This window comes from Nerophis ophidion, linkage group LG11 (assembly GCF_033978795.1).
Source record: "Nerophis ophidion isolate RoL-2023_Sa linkage group LG11, RoL_Noph_v1.0, whole genome shotgun sequence".
NCBI classification, from domain to species: Eukaryota; Metazoa; Chordata; class Actinopteri; order Syngnathiformes; family Syngnathidae; genus Nerophis; species Nerophis ophidion.
The window spans coordinates 54,873,363-54,899,477 of NC_084621.1; the positions used below are offsets into that span (position 1 = coordinate 54,873,363).

A 26,115-nucleotide genomic window follows, 5' to 3' on the forward strand; every position below is an offset into this window, starting at 1 on the left:
ACCCCTCAACGCCTTGACTGCGCCTAGAAATTCTGTCCATAAAAGTTATGAACAGAATCGGTGACAAAGGACAGCCTTGGCGGAGTCCAACCCTCACTGGAAATGTGTTCGACTTACTGCCGGCAATGCGGACCAAGCTCTGGCACTGATCGTACAGGGAACGGACCGCCACAATAAGACAGTCCGATACCCCATACTCTCTGAGCACTCCCCACAGGACTTCCCGAGGGACACGGTCGAATGCCTTCTCCAAGTCCACAAAGCACATGTAGACTGGTTGGGCAAACTCCCATGCACCCTCAAGAACCCTGCCGAGAGTATAGAGCTGGTCCACAGTTCCACGACCAGGACGAAAACCACACTGTTCCTCCTGAATCCGAGGTTCGACTATCCGACGTAGCCTCCTCTCCAGTACACCTGAATAAACCTTACCGGGAAGGCTGAGGAGTGTGATCCCACGATAGTTGGAACACACCCTCCGGTCCCCCTTCTTAAAGAGAGGAACCACCACCCCGGTCTGCCAATCCAGAGGTACCGCCCCCGATGTCCACGCGATGCTACAAAGTCTTGTCAACCAAGACAGCCCCACAGCATCCAGAGCCTTAAGGAACTCCGGGCGGATCTCGTCCACCCCTGGGGCCTTGCCACCGAGGAGCTTTTTAACTACCTCAGCGACCTCAGCCCCAGAAATAGGTGAGTCCACCACAGACTCCCCAGGCACTGCTTCCTCATAGGAAGACGTGTTGGTGGGATTGAGGAGGTCTTCGAAGTATTCCTTCCACCTATCCACAACATCCGCAGTCGAGGTCAGCAGAACACCATCCGCACCATACACGGTGTTGATAGTGCACTGTTTCCCCTTCCTGAGGCGGCGGACGGTGGTCCAGAATCGCTTCGAAGCCGTCCGGAAGTCGTTTTCCATGGCTTCCCCGAACTCTTCCCATGTCCGAGTTTTTGCCTCCGCGACCGCTGAAGCTGCACACCGCTTGGCCTGTCGGTACCTGTCCACTGCCTCCGGAGTCCTATGAGCCAAAAGGACCCGATAGGACTCCTTCTTCAGCTTGACGGCATCCCTCACCGCTGGTGTCCACCAAGGGGTTTTAGGATTGCCACCCCGACAGGCACCAACTACCTTGCGGCCACAGCTCCGATCTGCCGCCTCGACAATAGAGGTGCGGAACATGGTCCACTCGGACTCAATGTCCAGCACCTCCCTCGTGACATGTTCAAAGTTCTTCCGGAGGTGGGAATTGAAACGTTGTCTGACAGGAGACTCTGCCAGACGTTCCCAGCAGACCCTCACAATGCGTTTGGGCCTCCCAGGTCTGTCCGGCATCCTCCCCCACCATCGCAGCCAACTCACCACCAGGTGGTGATCGGTAGAAAGCTCCGCCCCTCTCTTCACCCGAGTGTCCATAACATGAGGCCGCAAATCCGATGACACAACTACAAAGTCGATCATGGAACCGCGGCCTAGGGTGTCCTGGTGCCAAGTGCACATATGGACACCCTTATGCTTGAACATGGTGTTTGTTATGGACAATCCGTGACGAGCACAAAAGTCCAATAACAAAACACCACTCGGGTTCAGATCCGGGCGGCCATTCTTCCCAATCACGCCTCTCCAGGTTTCACTGTCGTTGCCAACGTGAGCGTTGAAGTCTCCCAGTAGGACAAGGGAATCACCCGGGGGAGCACTTTCGAGTACTCCCTCGAGCGTTCCCAAAAAGGGTGGGTACTCTGAACTGCTGTTTGGTGCATAAGCACAAACAACAGTCAGGACCCGTCCCCCCACCCGAAGGCGGAGGGAGGCTACCCTTTCGTCCACCGGGTTGAACTCCAACGTACAGGCTTTGAGCCGGGGGGCAACAAGAATTGCCACCCCAGCCCGTCGCCTCTCACTGCCGGCAACGCCAGAGTGGAAGAGGGTCCAATCCCTCTCGAGAGAAGTGGTTCCAGAGCCCTTGCTGTGCGTCGAAGTGAGTCCGACTATATCCAGCCGGAATTTCTCGACTTCGCGCACTAGCTCAGGCTCTTTCCCCCCCAGTGACGTGATGTTCCACGTCCCAAGAGCTAGCTTCTGTAGCCGAGGATCGGACCGCCAAGTGCCCTGCCTTCGGCTGTCGCCCAGCTCACATTGCACCCGACCTCTATGGCCCCTGCTATGGGTGGTGAGCCCATTGGAGGGGTGACCCACGTTGCCTCTTCGGGCTGTGCCCGGCCGGGCCCCATGGGAACAGGCCCGGCCACCAGGCGCTCGCCATCGTGCCCCACCTCCGGGCCTGGCTCCAGAGGGGGGCCCCGGTGACCCGCGTCCGGGCGAGGGAAATCTGGGTCCATGATGTTTCTTCTTCATAAAGGTCTTCGAGCTGCTCTTTGTCTGATCCCTCACCTAGAACCTGTTTGCCTTGGGAGACCCTACCAGGGGGCTTTATGCCCCCGGACAACATAGCTCCTAGGATCATTGGGACACGCAAACTCCTCTACCACGGTAAGGTTGCAGCTCAGAGAGGAGTTATTAAAACATATACATAAATATTTTTTAGAAATGTGTATGATAGGATATAAACAGTTAATTTGTATTTGATCAGGTGGATAATGCTGAATTATTTTAGTCACAACGGTGAACGTGTCGTTGTTGAGTGACTCATAATGTTTGTCTAATATTTCAACAACTTATTTATAACCATAAAGGTATTTTGACCACCCTTTACTTGCGTGACAAGATCAACTCTCCTCAGGTTGTAATCTGCTTTACTTCAACAGACGCTTTGTCTGGCCCGCCCACACTAGAATCTGATTGGCTAGCTGTATCCCTTCAAAAGCACTCGTTGGTTTAACGAGGTGTCCATCACAGCGGTTTTGCCTTGTGCACAGGAAAGTATTTGCACTCCTGCTATTGTCAGCAATGCTGCTCTTCTGTGGAGCTGGTGTTAATACCAGGAGACACTATGCACTTGGCTGAAGTGATCCTTTATTGGGCGTGACCATTACAGTTTGACATGTAAGTTTGATCTAATTTGTTTACTTTTTTGCATACTTATGGCCAAAGAGAGCACTGCTTAAATGTGATTTTCCATGCAAACTGATTCCATGTTCTTTTCAAGTTTTTTTTTTTATTAACTAAAAGTTTTGTTTTGTTCTTCCCGTATTTGGAAAGTAAAAAGACACAGCACCAACATCATGGACGATGATGATAATTCTCCTGCTCGGTTCACTGATGACACAGCAGTGTCCATTGTGTCTGTAAAAGGCCTGAAGGACAACTGGCAGAAGTGGTCTGATAATCACCAGGAGCACCAGAAGCATAACCCCTTCAGTCACGACAGCAGATCCATGGCAGTGGTCCCTCAGAGGGGACAGGACGACTACGGGAGGCCCCTGCAAGGCTCGTTGACTGCACGGCGCGGGGAGGATGCTCACACACACATCAGCAGGGAGGTTGAGGAGCTGTGTGAAGTTATAAAAAAGATTGGGGAGCAGAGATACAAAGACATACGTGGCAGAGTGATCACTGTAAAATTTGGCAAGCTGTTTGAGCATTACGTGACTATCTCCAACAAACTGGTGGGGATTCTTCTACGAGCCCGAAAGCAGAAGCTGGTTGACTTTGAGGGTGAAATGCTGTGGCAAGGGAAGGATGATGATGCTGTGATTACTCTTTTGCAATGATCAACAATGTACGATTTGTTGTAACCACATGTATAGGCTGGATTGGGTAATGTCATTTAAGGTAGCATATGCTAAAATTTTATTCAGCAAAGCAACATAACATATAATGCAACGCAAAATATTGATGTATATGAGACCAGTGGTACCCAACCACCGGTCCGGAGACCGGTACCGGTCCGTGACACATTTACTACCAGGCCACAGAGAAACTTTAAATCATTTATAAATGACTGCATTTTACCTGACTTAACTCTCACCTGTCCCACTAGACACACCAATAAGCTTGTTTATAGATGTACAATAACACTCCTCATAGTAAGTTGCCATTTGTAATATTTTTTTATAGCTTTGTGACATGATACAATGCACATTAATGAACATATAACTTATACATGTGACAGATTGTAGCCAAAGGCTGATTTCCATCTACATTTCTTTGCAAAGAAACAAGCCCAGGGCTCCCACCAATTCAACGTTAAAAGTGAGTTGTATTTTTCATGCACTTATTTTTGCTGTATTTATCTGGCACAAGTGGAAAGCCGGTCCCTGAAAATAATGCCAACACTAAACCGGTCCGTGGTGCAAAAAATGTTGGGGACCACTGCATTGGACGATACCAACCCTGCTTTATATATTGTGGAAGCAGTGAAGAGCCAATTGTTATTTGCCATGCATGTGTTCCTTATGTTTTGGCAATGATGTGGTTGAGTAAACATTTTATTTTATATAAAGTTGCAAAAATGGTGCTGTAGGATAGACTTCATACAACTTACTTAAAAAACACATTTTTAAAGATGCTTTATAACAACACAATATCTGCACTACGGGTTTGATTGATACACATCCACAATATGACTGAATAAATAAAGCAAAGCATATTAATGCTGTGTTTTTTTCATGATTGTGACCACAGGCAATTAAGGAATGACAAATAGAAAGAGTGTGTTTAATATTTAATTACAAAAAAGAAACCTTATATTAATGTTTCTTAAAGTGCATACATTGACACATAGAGCAGTGGTTCTCAAATGGGGGTACGCGTATCCCTGGGGGTACTTGAAGGTATGCCAAGGGGTACGTGAGATTTAAAAAAAATATTGTAAAAATAGCAACAATTAAAAAATATTTTATAAATATATTTTTTGAATAGTACTTCAATAAAATATGAATGTAAATTCATAAACTGTGAAAAGAAATGCAATATTCAGTGTTGACAGCTGGATTATTTGTGGACATGTTCCATAAATATTGATGTTAAAGATTTCTTTTTTTGTGAAGAAATGTTTAGAATTAAGTTCATGAATCCAGATGGATCTCTATTACAATCCCCAAAGAGGGCCCTTTAAGTTGATGATTACTTCTATGTGTAGAAATCTTTATTTATAATTGAATCACTTGTTTATTTTTCAACAAGTTTTTATTTATTTTTATATCTTTTTTCCCAAATAGTTCAAGAAAGACCACTACAAATGAGCAATATTTTGCACTGTTATACAATTTAATAAATCAGAAACTGATGACATAGTGCTGTATTTTACTTCTTTATCTCTTTTTTTCAACCAAAAATGCTTTGCTCTGATTAGGGGGTACTTGAATTAAATACATGTACACAAGTGGTACATCACTGAAAAAATGTTGAGAACCACTGGATTAGAGAGTACAGTCGTCTCTTGTTTATCGGTGATAAATGTTTCCGGACATGACTGCCATTACAACGAATTTCCGCAAAGTAGGAATCAATTCATATGAATCAAAGATGTCCATTAATAAAACATAAAAACAGTTCTAAATATCTTTTAAATATTGTTTTCAACATTATGAGAGCCCTCTAGACCACCTTTACACTATTTTAATCCAATTGTGTATTGCTGCCTGGGGGTGAGCCAATTAGTGGCCACATAACTGAACAGCTTGGTTTGGTCTCCTATTGAGGACAATACATTGTATGCTTGAAAATGCTTAATTTAGGACAAAAGTAAGTGCTTTAAAATACAAAATAAAAATTAGCGATGTGGTGAAGTTAAAATGTTTGACGCGCGATGTGGCGAGAGATGACTGTATTATCCCTGTCTTTACATTCCATTAACACAACACAACACAACCAATCACTTTGTCAGTATAATCAAATGTCACATCCAGATATATTACCAAGCTAAACGAATACTTGCACGGATCCTTTGGCATACTTAATTTTCAGTGTCAGGATTACTTTCGTGTTATCACTTAAAAGCAGACTTATTAATAGTTCATGCAGATGCTACTTGACGCTGCAACTCTTGTTTCCAACGTTACTAAATACCTCAGCAGTAATGATGCGACATAGCTGAGGTAGTCCTTGTATGTTCCTGCAAGTCATGATAAAGTGTCATTGATTCAAGCATCTTTCCTTCAGTACAACAGTACTTTCATCGAATATCAACATTTTCATACCTGTTTTAAAGTTAATTCCAACTTCAAATGTAATCATGCTTGTTGGTAGATATGGAAATATTTACATAAGTAATTTATGATTATTTGTTACCATTAAAATCATCTGCAGCATCAAATGTGATATTTGGAATGGAACCACAGATCTCTGAGTCACCTCAAACTGTCGATGCAAAATTGGATGCAGCATACGTAATCAGTTGGTTTCCTGTTTGGAATTGAGAAGCTCTATCAGTTGGTCAGCCTGTAAAACATTAACCATGTATACTAGTAATTAGTGCTGTCAAAAGGTTCCATTTTCAACCAGATTAATCGACCTTTTGCATGTTAATTGATCACAGTAAATTTACTTGCGTAAATAATTTAGATTAACTTTAAAAAAAATACCAGTTATATTTTAACACAAATGCAAAAAACATTTTTTACAATGTTTTACTTAAATTCACGTAATTAATTAGTTCAAAACTTATCCCAAGGCGTTCTGTAGTCCTAAACAACATGGAAGAGGATTACAAATACAAATCTTAAACTTGATTGATCAATGACAAATAATCGATCACATGTCCAGTAAATTATATGAACCATTCAGTAACTTAACTACCTATTCATGTGAACTTGACTGAAAAGCAACCTGCTCTCCCTAACCATCCGCAAAAGCATGTGTGGTCAAAATAAATGTCGTAATTAATCTGTGTTAATACATGACTATGCATTCATGTTTTGTGATTAATCACGAGTTAACACTTTAAAGGCATACTGAAACCCACTACTACCCACCACACAGTCTGATAGATTATATATCAATGATGAAATATTAACATTGCAACACATGCCAATACGGCCTTTTTAGTTTAATAAATTGCAATTTTAAATTTCCCGGGAGTTTTTTCTTGAAAACGTCGCGTAATGATGACGTGTACGCTTGACGTCACGGGCTGTTAGGAAATATGAGCGCTGCGCACACACACAGCTAAAAGTCGTCTGCTTTAACCGTATAATTACACAGTATTTTGGATATCTGTGTTTCTGAATCCTTTGCAATTTGTTCAATTAATATTTGAGAAGTCAAAGTAGAAAGATGGAGTTGGGAAGCTTTACCTTTAGCCACACAAACACGGTAATTCCTTGTTTAAAATTCACGGAGGTGAAACTTTACTATGGATCACAGCAAACATGGATCCCAACCGAATGTCAACCAGCAGGTTTCAGTGAGAAAATTGTGGTAAAAAGTCGCTTCATACCGGGGATTAGCTGAGCTTGTGCCGTCCATAAAGCTGCGGTCGACTTCCCTGAGACACTGCGCGTCAAACCACCCGTGGACACACACCTCCGACTATCAGGTACTGTCAAACTCACTAAAACACTAGCAACAAAATAGAAAGATAAGGGATTTCCCAGAATTATCCGAGTAAATGTGTCCAAAAACATCTGAATCCGTCCCAATGCAATCACGTTTTTTATTTTTTAACTTGTTTTTTTTCATTTATTATTATTTTTTTTCTAGTCCGTCGCTATCAATATCCTCAAACACAAATCTTTCATCCTCGCTCCAATTAATGGGGAAATTGTCGTTTTCTCGGTCCGAATAGCTGTTTTTGTTGGAGGCTCCAATTAAAAACAATGTGAAGATGTGAGGAGCCATCAACATGTGACGTCATCGTCTGCGAATTCCGGTAGAGGCAGGGCTTTTCTGTTAGCAAGCAAAAGTTGCGAACTTTATCGTAGATGTTCCCTACTAAATCCTTTCAGCAAAAATATGGCAATATCGCGAAATTATCAAGTATGACACATAGAATGGACCTGCTATCCCCGTTTAAATAAGAAAATCTCATTTAAGTAGACCTTTAACTTTGACAGCCCTAGTAATAATAACGTTTAAACACAGATTTAGTGGCACTGTGAATACTGTGTGGCAATTAGAGCTCTTCTGAAATCATTTTTTAAAAGGAAATTAGATCAGCGTTAATGTACTATTACATATTAGTGCAGGGAATAACTTACTGTAATAAACCAATAGGAATTTAGTCTGTAGATTTGGCGAGATATGAAGCCCATCTGGCTTACAGGTGCCAGAACATGAAGATGTAGATGTGTGACAGAACAGAATGGGGGCCAATGGAAACCAAACCTGCGGACAAAAAACATGGGATTTATCGGCCTAATGACAACATGTAATCAACATTTTACAACCTTTATCACAAAGGCTGTCATTCTTTCTTCAGTTCACAATCTTCTACACTAGCATGACTCCCAAGAAAGTGAAAGTGATAACGCTATTAAGAAACTTCACCTTATTATTGTTGGGAAAAAATAAGGAAATCGTAGCTAAACATGAGAATGACGATGAAATCTACCATCTATAGTATTCGTAATGACAAAAACACAATAACTGCGGCTGATGTAGCAAAAGCAGTGACTCGTTTTTAACAAAACAAAGTATAAAGAGAAGCAGAAAAGTATTGTTAATGTTGAAAATTTTAAAATAGCTTGCTGGTGAATGATTGGCGACAATGTTATTAGTTATTCTCAGGCTTATCAGTAAGAGTGAGACAACTGACGCTACAGCATTTGGGGGCCCTCTAGTGGCCGTGCAGTAAATGCAAAAGTGGAGCAAACCGCCTTCTTTAAATGGGGGTTTTGATTGCAAACTTGCTTTCACCACTGATACATTCATTTCCTTCCACTGTTATGGCATCATAAGGTCCAACCTGTGGCGTTTTGTCATGTTGTGTACATGCAGCACACAAATATAATATGTTTGGTACTCAAGATCTGTTTCTAGGCTATATTGAAGCGCAAGCTCGAAAAAATACACTACTTTTAGAACGCCGAAGGTGCGCTCTGGGTGGAGCTGCGGTGTTGTGATGGTGTGAATGATCCAGACGCAAGACATTAATTAATATTGAAAAGTTTTTGAATTAATATTAAGAAAAAAAGGAAGATCAATAAAGAAAAAAACACCAGCAGACACCAAAACAAATCAGTTCTTTTTTTTTTAGTTATGGTGAGTTGAATTATTTACTTTTCCTTGTGCTGTATTAAGTTAATATTATTAACTACGTACAATGTTTTTACAAAAAAACGTAGGGTAGATCAGTGTTTTTCAACCTTTTCTAAACCAAGGCACATTTTTATCATTGAAAAAATCATACAGGCGCACCACCAACAGAAAACATAAAAAAAATGAAACTCAGCAGCCGATATTGACAACAAAAAGTCGTTCTCGCAATTGTTGGATATGACTTCTAACCATAACCAACCAAGCATCACTATAGCTCTTGTCTCAAAGTAGGTGTGCTGTCACGACCTGTCACATCATGCCGTACCTTATTTTGAAGTTGTTGGTGTTTTCCTGTGTGTAGTGTTTTAGTTATTGTCTTGCGCTCCTATTTTGGTGGCTTTTCCTGTTTTGTTGGTATTTTCCTGTAGCAGTTTCCCATCTTCCTTGAACGCTATTTCCCGCACCTGCTTTGTTTTCGCAATCAAGACTATTTAAATTGTGCGGACACTATTCTTCTTTGTGGGGACATTGTTGATTGTCATGTAATGTACTTTGTGGACGCCGTCTGCTCCGCACACTGTAAGTCTTTGCTGTCGTCCAGCATCCTGTTTTTGTTTACTTTGAGACCAGTTCAGTTTTAGCTTCATTTTGCATTGCCATCCCTAAGCTTTGATGGCTTTTCTTAGTGGCACTCGTCTTTTGTTTATTTTTGGTTTAAGCATTAGATACCTTTTAACCTACACGCTGCCTCTCACTGTTGTCTGCATATTGTGATCACGACAAACATCTACAAAGCAATTACTGTAGCTCCCTGCTGCCACCTACTGATATGGAAGAGTATAACACGGTTACTCTGCCAAGCTCTAGACAGCGCAGACACTCATCAACTGCACATTTGCGGATTATAATTACTGGTTTGCAAAACATATTTTTAACCCAATTAGGTGAAATTACATAATCTCCCACGGTACACCAGACTGTATTTAAAAAGTGGTTGAAAAACACCGGAATAGATGATAACTTAGCTCACCTGACGTCACTGAGATCTGTCACATTGTTCTTCTGCAGGGTCTCCTTTCCCAACTCCACCATGCGTCTTACTGCATATCACAACAAATAAGTCTCATGATTTGCAGCTTTGGAAACACATGTATGTGAAAATGTAATTTAAAACGACGGCGTGGCGCAGTGGGAGAGTGGCCGTGCGCAACCCGAGGGTCCCTGGTTCAAATCCCACCTAGTACCAACCTCGTCACGTCCGTTGTGTCCTGAGCAAGACACTTCACCCTTGCTCCTGATGGGTGCTGGTTGGCGCCTTGCATGGCAGCTCCCTCCATCAGTGTGTGAATGTGTGTGTGAATGGGTAAATGTGTAAGTAATGTCAAAGCGCTTTGAGTACCTTGAAGGTAGAAAAGCGCTATACAAGTACAACCCATTTATTTATTTATTTAAAACATTTGTATGCATGTACAACACTTAAGGCCTTCAGTATATCAGTATGTGGAATTCAATTATGGAATGGATTAAGCAAAATAAATCAAACAATGTACCATTAGGATCCACTTCAAGGTACAAAGAAGAAGAGCCATAATAAACATTCTGAATTAATTTCATCCATCTATTCATTTTCATATATAATAATCTTACGCATCTCACTATATGAAATGTAACTTACTTCACCCAGTATTATTTATTCATTTTTATTGTGATTACTTATGGATTATATTGTGAATGAATTGAGAACGGGAAGTGGACAAAAGTTTTAGTAACCGTTCCATCCATCCATTTTCTACTGCTTATTCCCTTTTGGGGTCACGGGGGGCGCTGGTGCCTACCTCAGCTACAACCGGGCGGAAGGCGGGGTACACCCTGGACAAGTCGCCACTTAATCGCAGGGCCAACACAGAAAGACAGACAAGATTCACACTCACATTCACACACTAGGGCCAATTTAGTGTTGCCAATCAACTTATCCCCAGGTGCATGTCTTTGGAAGTGGGAGGAAGCCGGAGTACCCGGAGGGAACCCACGCATTCACAGGGAGGACATGCAAACTCCACACAGAAAGATCCCAAGCCCGAGATTGAACCCAGGACTACTCAGGACCTCCGTATTGGGAGGCAGATGCACTAACCCCTCTTCCACCGTGAAGCCCTTTAGCAACTGTTACTGTATGTAAACTAAAATGAGTAGGATTAAATAAGCTCTGCTTCTTCATACTGCTTTTTTTGTGATGTATCATGTCGTATGCTTGCATGTTCAAAATAAACTCAAACTCAAACAACAATGTTGTATACAAAGATGTCAAGTTCCACATCACCTAGAGGCACATGGTGTTTGCTGAGTGATTTGCAGTTGCCAACATGTTTAGTAGGAACCACCAGGTAATGGTGCGGAGCTCCAGGTTTGATGTCTCGAAAACATGAAATCTCTTCATCCTGTGGTGAATAATAGACATTACGTTTAAGGCAGCTATGACAGTACAACATTTTAACCACAAAAGTACAAGGGATCTGTCATATACTTGTTTGTCATGTACATGCTATAGTATGAGTTTGTTGTTATAATTCTATTGCATTATTTGTGTATCCCTTAAAGGCCTACTGAAACCCACTACTAGCGACCACGCAGTCTGATAGTTTATATATCAATGATGAAATATTAACAGTGCAACACATGCCAATACGGCCGGTTTAGTTTACTAAATTATAATTTTCAATTTCCCGCGGAGTTTCCTGTTGAAAACATCGCATAATGATGACGCGTGCGCGTGACGTTATTGGTTGGAGGGGAGATATTAGCCCAGCACCGCTTACGGCTAAAAGTCGTCTGTTTTCATTGTGCAATTTCACAGTATTTTGGACATCTGTGTTGCTGAATCTTTTGCAATTTGTTCAATTAATAATGGAGAAGTCAAAGTAGAAAAATGGAGGAGGGAAACTTTAGCCAAACAAACACACGGTGTTTCCTTGTTTAAAATTCCCGGAGGTGAAGCTTTACTATGGATCAGAGCGGTCAAGCGAACATGGTTCCCGACCACTTGTCAACCGGCAGGTTTCGGTGAGAAAATTGTGGTAAAAGGACGCCTCTTACCGGTGATCAGCGGAGCTTCTGTCCTGCTACAGCTTCGTGACTTCTCTCAGAGACTGGCGTCAACACACCCGTGGACACACCCCTCCGACTATCAGGTACTATTTAACTCACTAAAACACTAGCAACACAATAGAAAGATAAGGGATTTCCCAGAATTATCCTAGTAAATGTGTCTAAAAACATCTGAATCTCTCCCAATGCAATCACCTTTTTTTTTTAACTTTATTTTTTTTCTAATCCTTCACTCTAAATTTCCTCATCCACAAATCTTTTATCCTCGCTCAAAATAATGGGGAAATTGTCACTTTCTCGGTCCGAATAGCTCTTTTTGTTGGAGGCTCCCATTATAAACAATGTGAGGATGTGAGGAGCCTTCACACCGGTGACGTCATCGCCTGCTACTTCCGGTAAAGGCAAGGCTTTTTTATTAGCGACCAAAAGTTGCAAACTTTATCGTCGATGTTCTCTACTAAATCCTTTCAGCAAAAATATGGCAATATCGCAAAATGATCAAGTATGACACATAGAATGGACCTGCTATCCCCGTTTAAATAAGAAAATCTCATTTCAGTAGGCCTTTCATTTAGGTAGCCAGGGACTGCAGATGGAAATGAGCAATAATCTTGTACAGAACATATCGGTCGTTTGATCTTAATAACAAGGTTGTCATATTACTTACAGACCGTCGATTAAACATAATATGGATTGACAAAGATGAAATAGGCGTGGTAAGTGTCTAATGACATATTAGAGCTTGCTCACACAGTGGAGGAGTTCCGTGCCCATTTCGTTGTTGACAATCTTGCAAAAAATGCATTTTGTGTCGTATCCTTCCACGGAAACCTGTCTAATGTTGGCTTCCTCCATTGTTGACTGTCGGTCGTCAAAGACCAGCTGAGTCGATCCCAGAAGTGATCGAGCGCACATATTGTCAAGTGAGCATCGTCGCCGCTAGATGGCGATAAGTGCGAGGTTAAAACCAAACCCTCTAAACAAACACAGCTGCCTAGAAGACTTTGTTAAGATTCCAACTGCAAAATGAAACCAGAAACCGTTACATATTTTTTAGGGAATGGTGTCAATATTTTTCAACACTAGATCAAATTACTCACTGTTGGTCTACATTCGATTGTGTTACCACTAACTCTGCTGCTGTTATGTTATGCTATGTTGGTGTGACTTTATACAAAGATGATTTTGTTTTCAAGTAGATAACATTTTTGCAATGAAGTGTTTTGCCAAGTTTATTTTGACCCTTTAAGCCTGGCGTGTAGTCTTGCGCCACGTAGTTTGCATCCCTTCTGGCAGCGTCTTGTTTGATTTTGGGGGTGGGGGGGGGGCGCGGCGCCAGACTTATTTCTACAATTGGACAGTTATAAGTTAAAGTTAAAGTTGTCCTCTGCATTTGACCCATCCCCTGGTTCACCCCCTGACAGTTTGTCTATGTTTTAGTTTTTTCCTCTGCATTTGTCTGTTTCCTCTGTGTTTAGTATCTCCTGTCTTTAGTTCCTGTCTAGTGCTCTTATTTTGTCAGCTTCCTGTCTTATTCCGTGAGTGCTGTGTTCCTCTTCGGCTGTGGCTGATTGGCACCTGGCTACACCCGTTGCCAATCAGCCCGCTCCTATTTGTACCTGCTTTGTCTTGTGTCAGTTGCTGGATCATTGTATTGTCATTCGGACTTGTCGTTGCCATATGTTGCTCTTGTCGTGTCTGTGATTCTTTTCAGAATCACAGACACGACCTGTCATGCTACATCTTGTCCTGGTCATCGTAGCGGTAAGCTGTTCTTGTTAGCCATTAGTTATTTCCAGTTTTTCTGTTTGCTATCCTCTAGCTTCCATGCTAAAGTTCCTTTTTGTTTTCTAGCTTCCAGTGCTAGCTCCCTTAGTTTGTTATTCCGCCCACGTGCGTGCTTTTTGTTTGTTCTTGTTTATTTTTAATTCAATCATGTTTTCATATTCTATGCCTGCCTCCTTCTCTGCATCTTGGGGTTCATCAACAAATAATTCTGACAGTTTAACTCCCAATTCCAATTCTTGATGCTAAGTGCCATGCAGGGAGGTCTTAAAGTCGGTGGTATGACTCGGCCGGGGTTTGAACCACAACCTAACCACAGGGCCACTGAGCAGAAATATATACATATATATATATATATATATATATATATATATATATATATATATAGTCTCTAAAAGTGTTATGCAGTGTTTTGTTTTCCAAACGGTGTCTTATGTACATAAGTAAATATTTACAAAATCGTTCTGTGTAAATAACTCATCTCACAACATATCTGCTGCGCCTATAGGCTGGTACGGCTAATACCGTACATGAAAAAAAAACAATTCTAAAACGTATTGGGTGCGGCTTGTATAGTATATAAAATATAATTGTGGAGGGGGGTGTTGTCGGCGCGCCTGCTGCAGGAGCGGGGTGTGCAAGGACCTGGCTTCGAAACACAGCTGGCAGGTGATTAGATTGCCCAGCTCGGATTTTCATCTAATCCCCTGGTGTTCTTATCAGTAAACTTTAAAAAATGTTTTGTGTGTCTCCAAAACAAATCTGTTTCATTACTAATTAGTATTAACACATATTTTCGTTTTGCTCTCTTCCATTATTGCTGCTAATATTTTTTACTACGATGTAACAAAGGCAGCACTTGGTACGTTGACCTATCAAATTGTGCCCTCTCTAAATGTTGGAATTTAGTTTGCCAAATATGTAAACAGTCCTTTAAAGAAGACATATTATGAAAACACATTTTTTTTTTACTTTTCATCCATCCCATCCATCCATTTTCTACCACTTATTCCATTCGGAGTCGCGGGAGGCGCTGGATACTTTCTTCAAATGAGCCATTTGGAATCCGTGACGTTTTTCCCAAGTTTCACATCGGAGTATATCTTCATATACAAACCCTGTTTCCATATGAGTTGGGAAATTGTGTTAGATGTAAATATAAACGGAATTCAATGATTTGTTAATCCTTTTCAACCCATATTCAGTTGAATGCACTACAAAGACAAGATATTTGATTTTCAAACTCATAAACTTTAATTTTTTTTGCAAATAATAATTAACTTAGAATTTCATGGCTGCAACATGTGCCAAAGTAGTTGGGAAAGGGCATATTCACCACTGTGTTACATAACCTTTTCCTTTAACAACACTCAATAAACGTTTGGGAAAAGAGGAAACTAATTGTTGAAGCTTAAAAAGTGGAATTCTTTCTCATTCTTGTTTTATGTAGAGCTTTAGTCTTTCAACAGTCCGGGGTCTCCGATGTCGTATTTTACGCTTCATAATGTGCCACACATTTTCCATGGGAGACAGGACTGGACTGCAGGCGGGCCAGGAAAGTACCTGCACTTTTTTACCACGAAACCACGCTGTTGTAACACATGGCTTGGAATTGTCTTGCTGAAATAAGCAGGAGCGTCCATGATAACGTTGCTTGGATGACAACATATGTTGCTCCAAAACCTGTATGGACCATTCAGATGTGTAAGTTAATAATAATAATGGATTAGATTTATATCGCGCTTTTCTATTGTTATATACTCAAAGCGCTCACAGAGAAGTGGGAACCCATCATTCATTCACACCTGGTGGTGGTAAGCTACATCTGTAGCCACAGCTGCCCTGGGGTAGACTGACGGAAGCGTGGCTGCCAGTTTGCGCCTACGGCCCCTCCGACCACCACCAATCATTCATTCATCATTCATTCACCGGTGTGAGCGGCACCGGGGGCAAAGGGTGAAGTGTCCTGCCCAAGGACACAACGTTACCCATGCCTTGGGCACTAATCCACCCCCATATCATCACAGATGCTGGCTTTTGAACTTTGCGCCTATAACAATCCCGATGGTTATTTTCCTCTTTGTTCAGGAGGACATCACGTCCACAGTTTCCAAATATAATTTGAAATGTGGACTCGTCAGACCACAGAACACTTTTCCACTTTGCATCAGTCCATCTTAGATGAGCTCGGGCCAAGAGAAGCCAGCGGCGTTCCTTGGTGTTGTTGACAAATGGGTTTTGTTTTGCATAGCAGAGTTTTAACTTGCACTTACAGATGTAGCAACCAACTGTAGTTACTGACAGTGGTTTTATGAAGTTTCCCTGAACCCATGTGGTGATATCCTTTGGAGACTGATGTCGGTTTTTGATGCAGTACCGTCTGAGGGATCAAAGGTCCGTAATATCATCGCTTACGTGTAGTGATTTCTCCAGATTCTCTGAACCTTTTGATGATTTTACAGACCGTAGATGGTAAAATCCCTAAATTCCTTGCAATAGCTCGTTGAGAAATGTTGTTCTTAAACTGTTCGACAATTTGCTTACAGATTGGTAACCCTCGCCCCATCCTTGTTTGTGAATTACTTAGCATTTCATGGAAGCTGCTTTTATACCCAATCATGGCCCCCACCTGTTCTCAATTAGCCTGCACACCTGTGGGATGTTCCAAATAAGTGTTTGATGAGTATTTCTCAACTTTTTCAGTATTTATTGTCACCTTTCCCAACTTCTTTGTCACGTGTTGCTGGCATCAAATTCTAAAGTTAATGATCATTTGCAAAAATAAATGTTTATCAATTCAAATATGTTGTCTTTGTTGCATATTCAACTGAATATGGGTTGAAAATGATTTGCAAATCATTGTATTCCGTTTATATTTACATCTAACACAATTTCCCAACTCATATGGAAACTGGGTTTGTATGTTAGAGATTTACCCGAAGAGCTGTGTCAGTATTCCATTGTAGTCAATAAGCTCCGTCTTTTATTGTCCATTCATCCATTTTCTACCGCTTCCAAAAAAGCTGCAGTTCCCCTTTGACAAAACACCTTTATTGTGTACATGAATGTCGTCGCGGGTGAGCGAGCGTGCTGTGGGTTTGACTTTTGTACCATATTAAGTCCTTGTACATATTTATCATATGAATTCTCGTATTGCATTTCAGAATCTGCTTTGAGTACAGTAGTCACATTCTTGTCATTCTGTGACTGCACTAGGTCAGTGTTTCTTAACCATAGGGCCAGAGCCCATAGTTGGGCTGTGAGCACCCCTCCAGCGGGCCGCCAAAAATATATATATTTCTTTGGTGTGGTCCGTATAGACCGCAGCAGTACTTAGTTTTAATACACTTTTCCACCACTTGTGGCAGTAATGACTATATCAAACAAACAGAATAATTCTGGTGCTATTGTTGTGTACTAGGCAAAGGGAAAGAAGCGACACCAAGGCAGAACTGCGTTTTTGAAGGTTTATTTAAACCTTTGATGAATGTATGGGATGTGTATGCTACCACTAGTGAGTGAATGCCGACAATGTGTTGAATTAACAATGTGGAATTTACCAGAGGGGGTTAGTGATGCGTGCTGGATGGATCTTTCGTCGAATCCAAAGGAGAAGGCGAAGGGGTAGTCAGCAGCGAGGCAAGCAGTCAGGGGCTGGAGAGAGGCAAAGATGTCCCTGTCCAAACAGTGGTCAAGGATCGGGGAAGGCAAGCAACAATCCAGGAGGAGGTCGTGAAACAAGACATGATCCCGGAGGACACTGTGGAAGACACAAAGTACATCAAGACAGGAACGAGGAAGAGCACAAGGAAGGCCAGCAAGGAACGAGAGAGAGGTGCCAGACGTGATGCTTACTCAAGAGAGATTGGCTACATTCTGGCAAAGGTCTCCTGGCTTCGCTGTCTCTTTATGCCGCCCCCTCTCGTTAGGACCAGGTGCGCTGATGGGTGATTACCTCCAGCCTTGTCGCTGCGTGGGCGTGCTGCGCCCAGCGCGAGTGGGGACATGTCTGAGCAAACAGACAAAGGGGGCATTGTGACACTCAGATTCATGAGAGAATTCTGTAATTCACTGTAGCAATGAAATGAGACTTCACTGGCATCGGTTCCTTAAGCGCAAAATATATTACTAAAGTAATGAAGCTGTATTTTTATCTGCACTTTAACTTTATTAGCATTTTAATTAGGAAACATATTCATTACTAACTTTGTTAATAGATTTTAGCACTGCATATTTATATGTACATTTATTTTGAGTTCCTTCTTACGCAGCTTATTGTGGGAGTACTTATTTTTCCAATTATTTCATCCATCAATCCGTTCATTTTGAAAATAATCTTACTCATCTCACCATATGAAATATATCTTACTTCACCGAGTATTATTTATTTATTTTTATTGTGATCACTTATGGAATATATTGTGAATAAATTGAGAACAAGAAGTGAACAAAAGTTTTAGCAACTGTTATGAAAAAGAAAATGGGTAAGATTAAATAAGATCTTTTTCTTCCTACTCCTTTTTGAACATGTTGAAAAGAGAAACTGGAAATTGTGATGTATCATGTTGTATGCTTGCATGTTCGAAATAAACTCAAACTATACTCATATTGTGGAAGTCTCTGAGTGTGGGAGGGTTCTCCTGGTGCCGACAGATCTTTCGAGAGCCCTGTAGACAGGTTGGAGCAAGTCTTTTATTTTTCATACACAAGTATGGTGTGCTTTCCAACAATTTTTCAGTCCTCTTTTTGTCTCCAACTCCAACCATGTGTCTCGGTCCCGGCTGCTGCTAATAATGATCCCAGGTGATTAAATAACCAATCCCAGTTGGGCAATCCACTCACCTGCCGCTGGCTTCGAGGCCGGTCCTTATGCACACCGCTACACGGCAGGTCCGCAGACCACGTACCCCTCCACATACCTCCACCGCTAGACTCAGGCCGGAATGGTGATGACGAGGGAGTAGAGATAAATGATGAACAGGAAGATGACGAAGTTGGAAATCTGCAATTGGCTTGAGAAATGCTGGAGCTGGCAAAGTTCATCTATTTAAGAAAGGAAAGCAAAGAAGACTAGCTCATGGCAGCCCAGGCCTTCTTAAAACTTGGAGAAGTCAGTACAGAAACAGGCAACTATCCTCAGGCTCTCGATGATTTTCAGGAGTGTTTAGCGCAGCAGCATCATTACCATGAGACCCATTACCATGTTGCCACAACACTTTGTTTCATGGCTGTAGTGCTATTCAACACTACAGCAGCTCCATAAAAGTGATAGAGACCCGCCTGGCCATGTAGCAGGAGATCATAAATGCTGCAGCGGGCACAGAAAATGCTGCTGTAGACAAGACCAAGATGGAGGATCTGAAGCAGCTTCTGCCGGACATCGAGGAGAAAATAGAATATGCCAAAGAAAGCCATCCTCCCAGGCCATCCAGCAGACACTTGGTGGTGCTCAACATCATCGGCATCATTCAGTGAAAACTCTGGCCAATCTTCGGCCTTCGCCACTCCCGCAACATTTAAAATCTACTGACAGCGCATCATCATCTAAAGTGGGATCAGACATCTCCCACCTTGTCAGAAAAAAGAGGAAACCAGAGGAGGTGAGCCCAGTAAAGGATGCTGATGCTAAACAGGCTGAACAAGAAGCCACAGTTACTGGCAGTGGGGATTGTAGTGGCAGCTACGGAGTTGAGGAGGAAAGGTTACAGGAAGTTTTCCAGTCTTCAGCGTGTCAAGCCTCATCTTGAAAGCGAAGCATGGATACCTGCCACCGTTTGATGTTTTTGTTGTAAATAATATCCATTTTTTTAGATTTGTGTGTTCCAGTTTTGTATACTTGGAGTAAATACATTTGCAGATGCAAAACAAAAATAAAGGTGTTGTTGAATCTGAAAATGAGAGGCAGCCTAGTAACTCCAATATTGAGACTGCAAACAACCTTGATGAAAACACTTGTGATGAGCTCCGTAAACAGTTCTATGACGCAATGGCAGAGAAGTTTGAGGAAGAGGATCACTTGGAACTGAAGTGAAGTGAATTATATTTACTCAAAGCGCTTTACATAGTGAAACCCAATATCTACTGCAAGTTACATTTAAACCAGTGTGGGTGGCACTGGGAGCAGGTGGGTAAAGTGTCTTGCCCGAGGACACAACAGCAGTGACTAGGATGGCGGAAGCGGGGATCGAACCTGCAACCCTCAAGTTGCTGGCACGGCCACTCTACCAAACGAGCTATACCGCCCCGCTCCATGGCAGGTCCGCAGACCACGCCGCCCTCCACATTCCTCCACCGCTAGACTTGGAAGTCTCCTATTACATTTTAAAAGAAAACTGTCGAAATTATCAAAGTGTGGTTAAGGCTGAGAAAACAAAATATTTGTCAGACTTAATTTTAAATAGTATCAGCAAGCCACGTGTTCTTTCAAATACTATTAGTAATGTTCTTAAACAGAATCCAGCCACTTCACTGGAGATGATAAGTGAAACTTGAGAAAAGTTTCTCTCCTTTTTTAATGACAAGGTTGCTTCTATTCGGGCAAATCTTTCTCGTTTTCCGTTGAGTTTGAATGTGCCCACTCAGTGCTCGGCTGTGTTCTGTCACTTTGAGCCCGTGTCCATGCCTGAACTTACAGGAATAGTCAGCAAGCTAAAACCCTCGTCCTGTCCCACAGACCCAGTCCCCCCTCGCTTTTTTAAAGAAATCTGGGACACTATTGACTTGTCTGTTAGGGACAACATCAACAGCAGCTTGATTTCTGGCTGTGTCCCCTCCTTTTGTAAAAGAGCTGTTGTTGAGCCTTTGATTAAAAAAAACAGGTCTTGATCCGACAAGTTTGTCAAATTATCGGCCAATTTCCAAATTACCTTTTGTGTCAAAAATTTTGGAGAAATGTGTTCTGGCACAACTGCAGCCTTTTTTAGATGAAAATAGCACTTTAGATCCATTTCAGTGTGGATACAAAGCTTTGCACAGTACTGAATCTCCACTTTTAAAGGTTTTTAATGACTTGCTTTTAATGTCTGATTCTGGCAGCTCTGCCATTTTAATGCTTTTAGATCTTACAGCTGCCTTTGACACAGTCGACCACACAATTCTTTTAGACCGCCTGAGAGACTGTGTGGGTGTCATGGGGACTGCGTTAGAGTGGTTCAGATCCTACCTGTCAGAGAGGTCCTTCTCTGTCAGGCTGGGGGACGCCTCCTCTTTTTCTGCCCCGCTTTACTGTGGTGTCCCCCAGGGATCTATTTTAGGCCCCATTCTTTTTTCCTTATATATTCTCCCTCTTGGAGAGATTTTTAGGAAACATGGAGTGTTCTATCACTTTTATGCAGATGACTGTCAAATTTATATGCCGATTTCAGAAGGCCACGGCCCCCTGACACTCATTCTCAACTGTCTATGCGACGTCAAGGCTTGGTTAGCCCAGATTTTTAAATAATGAATGAGGGAAAAACGGAATTTTTAGTTTTTGGTCCGGCCCTTACTGACTTGGGACCATTGCAAAATTATGTGTGTCCCAAAGTCACCAGCCTTGGCGTCAATATAGACAGCGATTTTAAACTTGACAAACAAGTCAATGGAGTTTTTAAAATCGTGTTTTTATCATCTTCGTCTTTTAGTAAAGGTAAAACCGTTTTTATCTTTTAACCTTTTTGAACAAGTCGTGCATGCTTTTATTTCAAGTCGCTTGGACTACCGCAATGTACTTTATGCTGGCATTAGCCAAAAAGCTCTCTCCCGGTTGCAGTTAGTCCAGAACACGGCAGCACGACATTTAACACGGGCCAGGAAGCGCCAGCATATAACCCCAATTCTTCAGAGTTTGCACTGGCTCCCTGTTCATTTTAAAATTGATATTAAAACATTGCTGTTTGTTTTTAAATACATGGACTGGCACCTCAGTATATCTCGGACCTCATCCAAATTTACACTCCTGTGCGCGCCAGTTCCAGCTCGTGGTGCCCAAGACCAGACTTAAGACCAGGGGAGACAGGGCCTTGTCTGTGGTCGGCCCTAAGCTATGGAACACTCTGCCCCTCCATGTTCAAACTGCTTCCACAGTGGAATGTTTTAAGTCTCGTCTTAAGACACACTTTTATTCTTTGGCTTTTAACACTACATGAGTTGTGTGGTCCTCTGTCCTCTGTTGTCCTCTGTGTTTTTTTATACAATTTGATTTCTATTTTACTGTTTTAATGGCTTTTACCCTTTAAAATAGTTTTTAATCTTATTTATTTTTATATTGTTTTTATATTGGTTTTATATTCATTTATTCTTTGTTTTTATTCAGTCATTGGTGGAGTGTAATATTGTTTTTAATATTGTTTTTAACATGGCTGTGCAGCACTTTGGAAACATTATTGTTGTTTAAATGTGCTATATAAATAAAGTGGATTGGATTGGATTGAAGAAGAAATAAAGGTGGAATTGGAGAATAGGAAAAACACAGCTAAGGTGAAACAGGAAAATGGCGAGGCAAAATCTTCAACCAATCAAGTTGGCAATGAAACCAGAACGCCGTCCACTTCCAAAGTGACTAATGTGATTAATGAAGCTCAAGTGAATGGAGTTGATGAGAAAAGCCCGTAATTGTGAAGCCTCACAGAGAGTCCTGCAAAAGTTGATGTGGAAGTCTTTGAGTGTGGGAGGGTTTTCCTGGTGCCCACAGATCTTTTGTGAGCCCGGTAGACAGGTTGGAGCAAGTCTTTTATTTCTCATACACAAATATGGTGTGCCTTCCAGCAATACATATTTAAGACTTTTCAGTCCGGCGTGTCTCTGTTTGTGCTCTCTCTCTCTCTGTCTCCATCTCCAACCACGTTTCTTGGTCCAGCTATTGCTAATAAGGGCGACAGATGATTAGATAACCAGCCCAAGCTGAGCAATCCACTCACCTGCCGCTGGCTTCGAGGCCGGTCTTTACACACCCTGCTCCGCGGCAGGCCCGCAGACCACGCCCCTTTCCATACATATACAGTATACATTATGTATGTATGTGTGTATGTATGTATATGTATGTGTGTATGTATGTATATGTATATATATATATATATATATATATATATATATATATATATATATATATTTATACATACATATATATATGTATATATATATATATATATATATACATACATGTATATATGTATATATATATATATATATATATATATGCATATGTATGTTAATATATCTATATATGTGTATATATGTATGTATGTATATATAGGTATATATATGTATGTTATGTATGTGTATAAAAATGTATGTATATATGTGTATGTATGTATATATATATGTATGTATATATGTATGTATATGTATGTATGTATATGTATGTATGTAGATATGTATATATGTATATATATATGTATGTATATATGTATGTATATGTATGTATGTATATGTATGTATGTAGATATGTATATATGTATGTGTATATATATATATATGTATATATATATATATACATATATATATATATATATATATATATATATATATATATATATATATATATATATATATATATATATATATATATATATATATATATATACATATATATATATATATATATATATATATATATATATATATATATATATATATATATACATATATATATATATATATATATATATGTGTGTGTGGCAAGTTGGTGAGTTTTGAAGCGAATCTTTGTCCCACGATTCAATTCAATATCGATTCTTGGGGTCACGATTCGATAATATATCGATTTTTTCGATTCAACGCGATTCTCGGTTCAAAAACGATATTTTTCTGATTCAAAACGGTTCTGTATTCATTCAATATATAGGATTTCATCAGGATCTACCCCAGTCTGCTGACATGCTAGCAGAGTAGTAGATTTAAAAAAAAAAAAAGCTTTTATAATTGACATTGTCTTATAAACTGATTGCAATAATGTAAAAAATTGTTTTAACTATTAAACAAACCAAAAATATAACTTATTTTATCTTTGGTGAAAACATTGGACTGCATCAAAAAGCGTCATCAGTGTGTAAAGGATATTACCACATGGGTTCAGGAACACTTCAGAAAACCACTGTCAGTAACTACAGATGTCATTACATCTGTAAGTGCAAGTTAAAACTACTATGCAAAGCCAAAGCCATTTATCAACGACAACCAGAAACGCCGCCGGCTTCGCTGGGCCCGAGCTCAGCTAAGATGGACTGCTGCAAAGTGGGAACGTTTTCTGTGATCCTACGAGTCCGCATTTCAAATTGTTTTTTGAAAACGGTGAATATTGTGTCCTCCGGACCAAAGAGGAAAAGAACCATCAGGACTGTTCTAGGGGCAAAGTTGAAAAGCCAGCATCTGTGATGGTATGAGGGTGTATTAGTGCCCAAGGCATGGGTAACTTACACATTTGTGAAGGCACCATTAATGCTGAAAGGTACATACAGGTTTTGGAAACATGTATGTTGCCATTCAAAGCAACGTTATGGACGCCCTTGCTTATTTCAGCATGACAATGCCAAATCACTTGATACAACAGCGTGGCTTCATAGTAAAAGAGTGCGGGCTCTAGACTGGCTTGTCTGTAGTCCAGACCTGTCTCCCATTGAAAATGTGTGGCGCATTATGAAGCCTAAAATACCACAACGGAGACCCCGGACTGTTGAACGACTAAAACTCTACATAAAACAAGAATGGGAAAGAATTCTACTTTCAAAGCTTCAACAATTAGTTTCCTCAGTTCCCAAACGTTTATTGAGTGTTGTTGAAGGGGAACATTATCACAATTTCAGAAGACTTAAAACCAATAAAAATCAGTTCCCAGTGGCTTATTTTATTTTTCGAAGTTTTTTTTCCAAATTTTACCCATCACGCAATATCCCGAAAAACGTCTTCAAAGTGCCTGATTTTCACCATCGCTATATCCACTCGTCCATTTCCCTGTGACGTCACTGCGTGATGCCAATGCAAACAAACATGGCGGATAGAAGAGAAAGATATAGCGACATTAGCTCGCATTCAGATTCGAATTTCAGCGGCTTAAGTGATTCAACAGATTACGCATTTATTGAAACGGATGGTTGGAATGTGGAGGCAGATAACGAAAACGAAATTGAAGAAGAAACTGAAGCTATTGAGCCATATTACGACAGACAGCGGAACGGGAGAAAGCAAGGACAAATTTGGCGATCGCCTTCTAACCAACGATTGGTATGTATTTGTTTGGTATTAAATGTGAGTGGAGGTAAAGACTGAATGCAAATATAGCTACAAATGAGGCATAATGATGCAATATGTACATACAGCTAGCCTAAATATCCTGTTAGCATCGATTAGCTGGCAGTCATGCCGTGAGCAAATATGTCTGATTAGTACTCCACACAAGTCAATAACATCAACAAAACTCACCTTTGTGATTTCGTTGACTTTATCTTTGGAAATGCATCTGCTTTAAGCGTTGCAGGATATCCAAACATCTCTTTGCCATCACTGTCGTAGCATCGCTATCGTTGGTAAAGTGTGCGAGGGACATTCGCATCTTTTGACCATTGGTGCAACTTAAATCCGTCGATTGGTATGTGTTTGTTTGGCATTAAATGTGAGTGGAGGGAAAGGCTGGATGCAAATATAGCTACAAATGAGGCACAATGATGCAATATGTACATACAGCTAGCCTAAATAGCATGTTAGCATTGATTAACATGCCGTGACCATTGATATGTCTGATTAGGACACTCCGCGTAAGTCAACTTGAATCCGTCCCTGTTCGTGTTGTCACAACCTCCGACAACACACCGACGAGGCATGATGTCTCCGAGGTACGGAAAACAGTCGTAAAAACGGAAAATAACAGAGCTGATTTGACTTGGTGTGTGTGATGTGTTTGAGAAAATGGCGGATTGCTTCCTGTTGTGACGTCAAGGGTGGAAGGTCATTGCTCCGACAGCGAACAATTGAAAGGCGTTTCAATCGCCAATTTCACTCTTTTAGAGTTCAGAAATCGGTTAAAAAAACACATTGTCTTTTTTCTGCAACATCAAGGTATATATTGATGCTTACATAGGTCTGGTGATAATGTTCCCCTTTAAAACAAAAGGTGATGTAATACAGTGGTGAACATGCCCTTTCCCAACTAC

At 41.1% G+C, this 26,115-nt stretch overlaps 2 protein-coding genes across 4 annotated transcripts; one reads left to right on the forward strand and one right to left on the reverse strand.

Moving 5' to 3' along the window:
* Nucleotides 1–2,860: 2,860 nt before the first annotated feature.
* si:dkey-29b11.3 (actin-binding Rho-activating protein-like) lies at nt 2,861–5,150 on the forward strand. The gene is made up of 2 exons (XM_061916275.1): nt 2,861–3,004; nt 3,161–5,150. The coding sequence occupies exon 2, from the start codon at nt 3,184–3,186 to the stop codon at nt 3,670–3,672; it is 489 nt and encodes a 162-aa protein (XP_061772259.1). The 5' UTR covers nt 2,861–3,004; nt 3,161–3,183; the 3' UTR covers nt 3,673–5,150.
* On the reverse strand, nt 2,972–13,096 carry hint3 (histidine triad nucleotide binding protein 3). 3 transcript variants are annotated; one of them, XM_061916279.1, is made up of 6 exons: nt 12,956–13,096; nt 11,421–11,538; nt 10,131–10,200; nt 8,101–8,227; nt 6,257–6,343; nt 2,972–3,624 (listed from the first exon to the last, which is right to left on the reverse strand). In XM_061916279.1, the coding sequence occupies exons 1-5, from the start codon at nt 13,058–13,060 to the stop codon at nt 6,296–6,298; spliced, it is 468 nt and encodes a 155-aa protein (XP_061772263.1). In that variant the 5' UTR covers nt 13,061–13,096; the 3' UTR covers nt 2,972–3,624; nt 6,257–6,295. The 3 variants fall into 3 exon arrangements, with proteins under 3 accessions (XP_061772263.1, XP_061772262.1, XP_061772260.1); XM_061916278.1 differs by lacking the exon at nt 2,972–3,624 and adding an exon at nt 4,605–6,017; XM_061916276.1 differs by lacking the exon at nt 2,972–3,624 and having other exon boundaries at nt 4,605–6,343.
* Nucleotides 13,097–26,115: the final 13,019 nt, after the last annotated feature.

Bases quoted from the DNA above. Each gene is read 5' to 3' on its own strand.
- si:dkey-29b11.3 (XM_061916275.1), top strand. From the start codon at position 3,184: ATGGACGATGATGATAATTCTCCTGCTCGGTTCACTGATGACACAGCA.
- hint3 (XM_061916279.1), bottom strand. From the start codon at position 13,060: ATGGAGGAAGCCAACATTAGACAGGTTTCCGTGGAAGGATACGACACA. The intron at 10,201-11,420 runs GTGATGTGGAAC...TGTGATATGCAG, and splicing joins CAAACACCATGTGCCTCTAG to TAAGACGCATGGTGGAGTTG. The intron at 6,344-8,100 runs GTAAGTTATTCC...AATGTTTTACAG, and splicing joins ATTCCTATTGGTTTATTACA to GCTGACCAACTGATAGAGCT.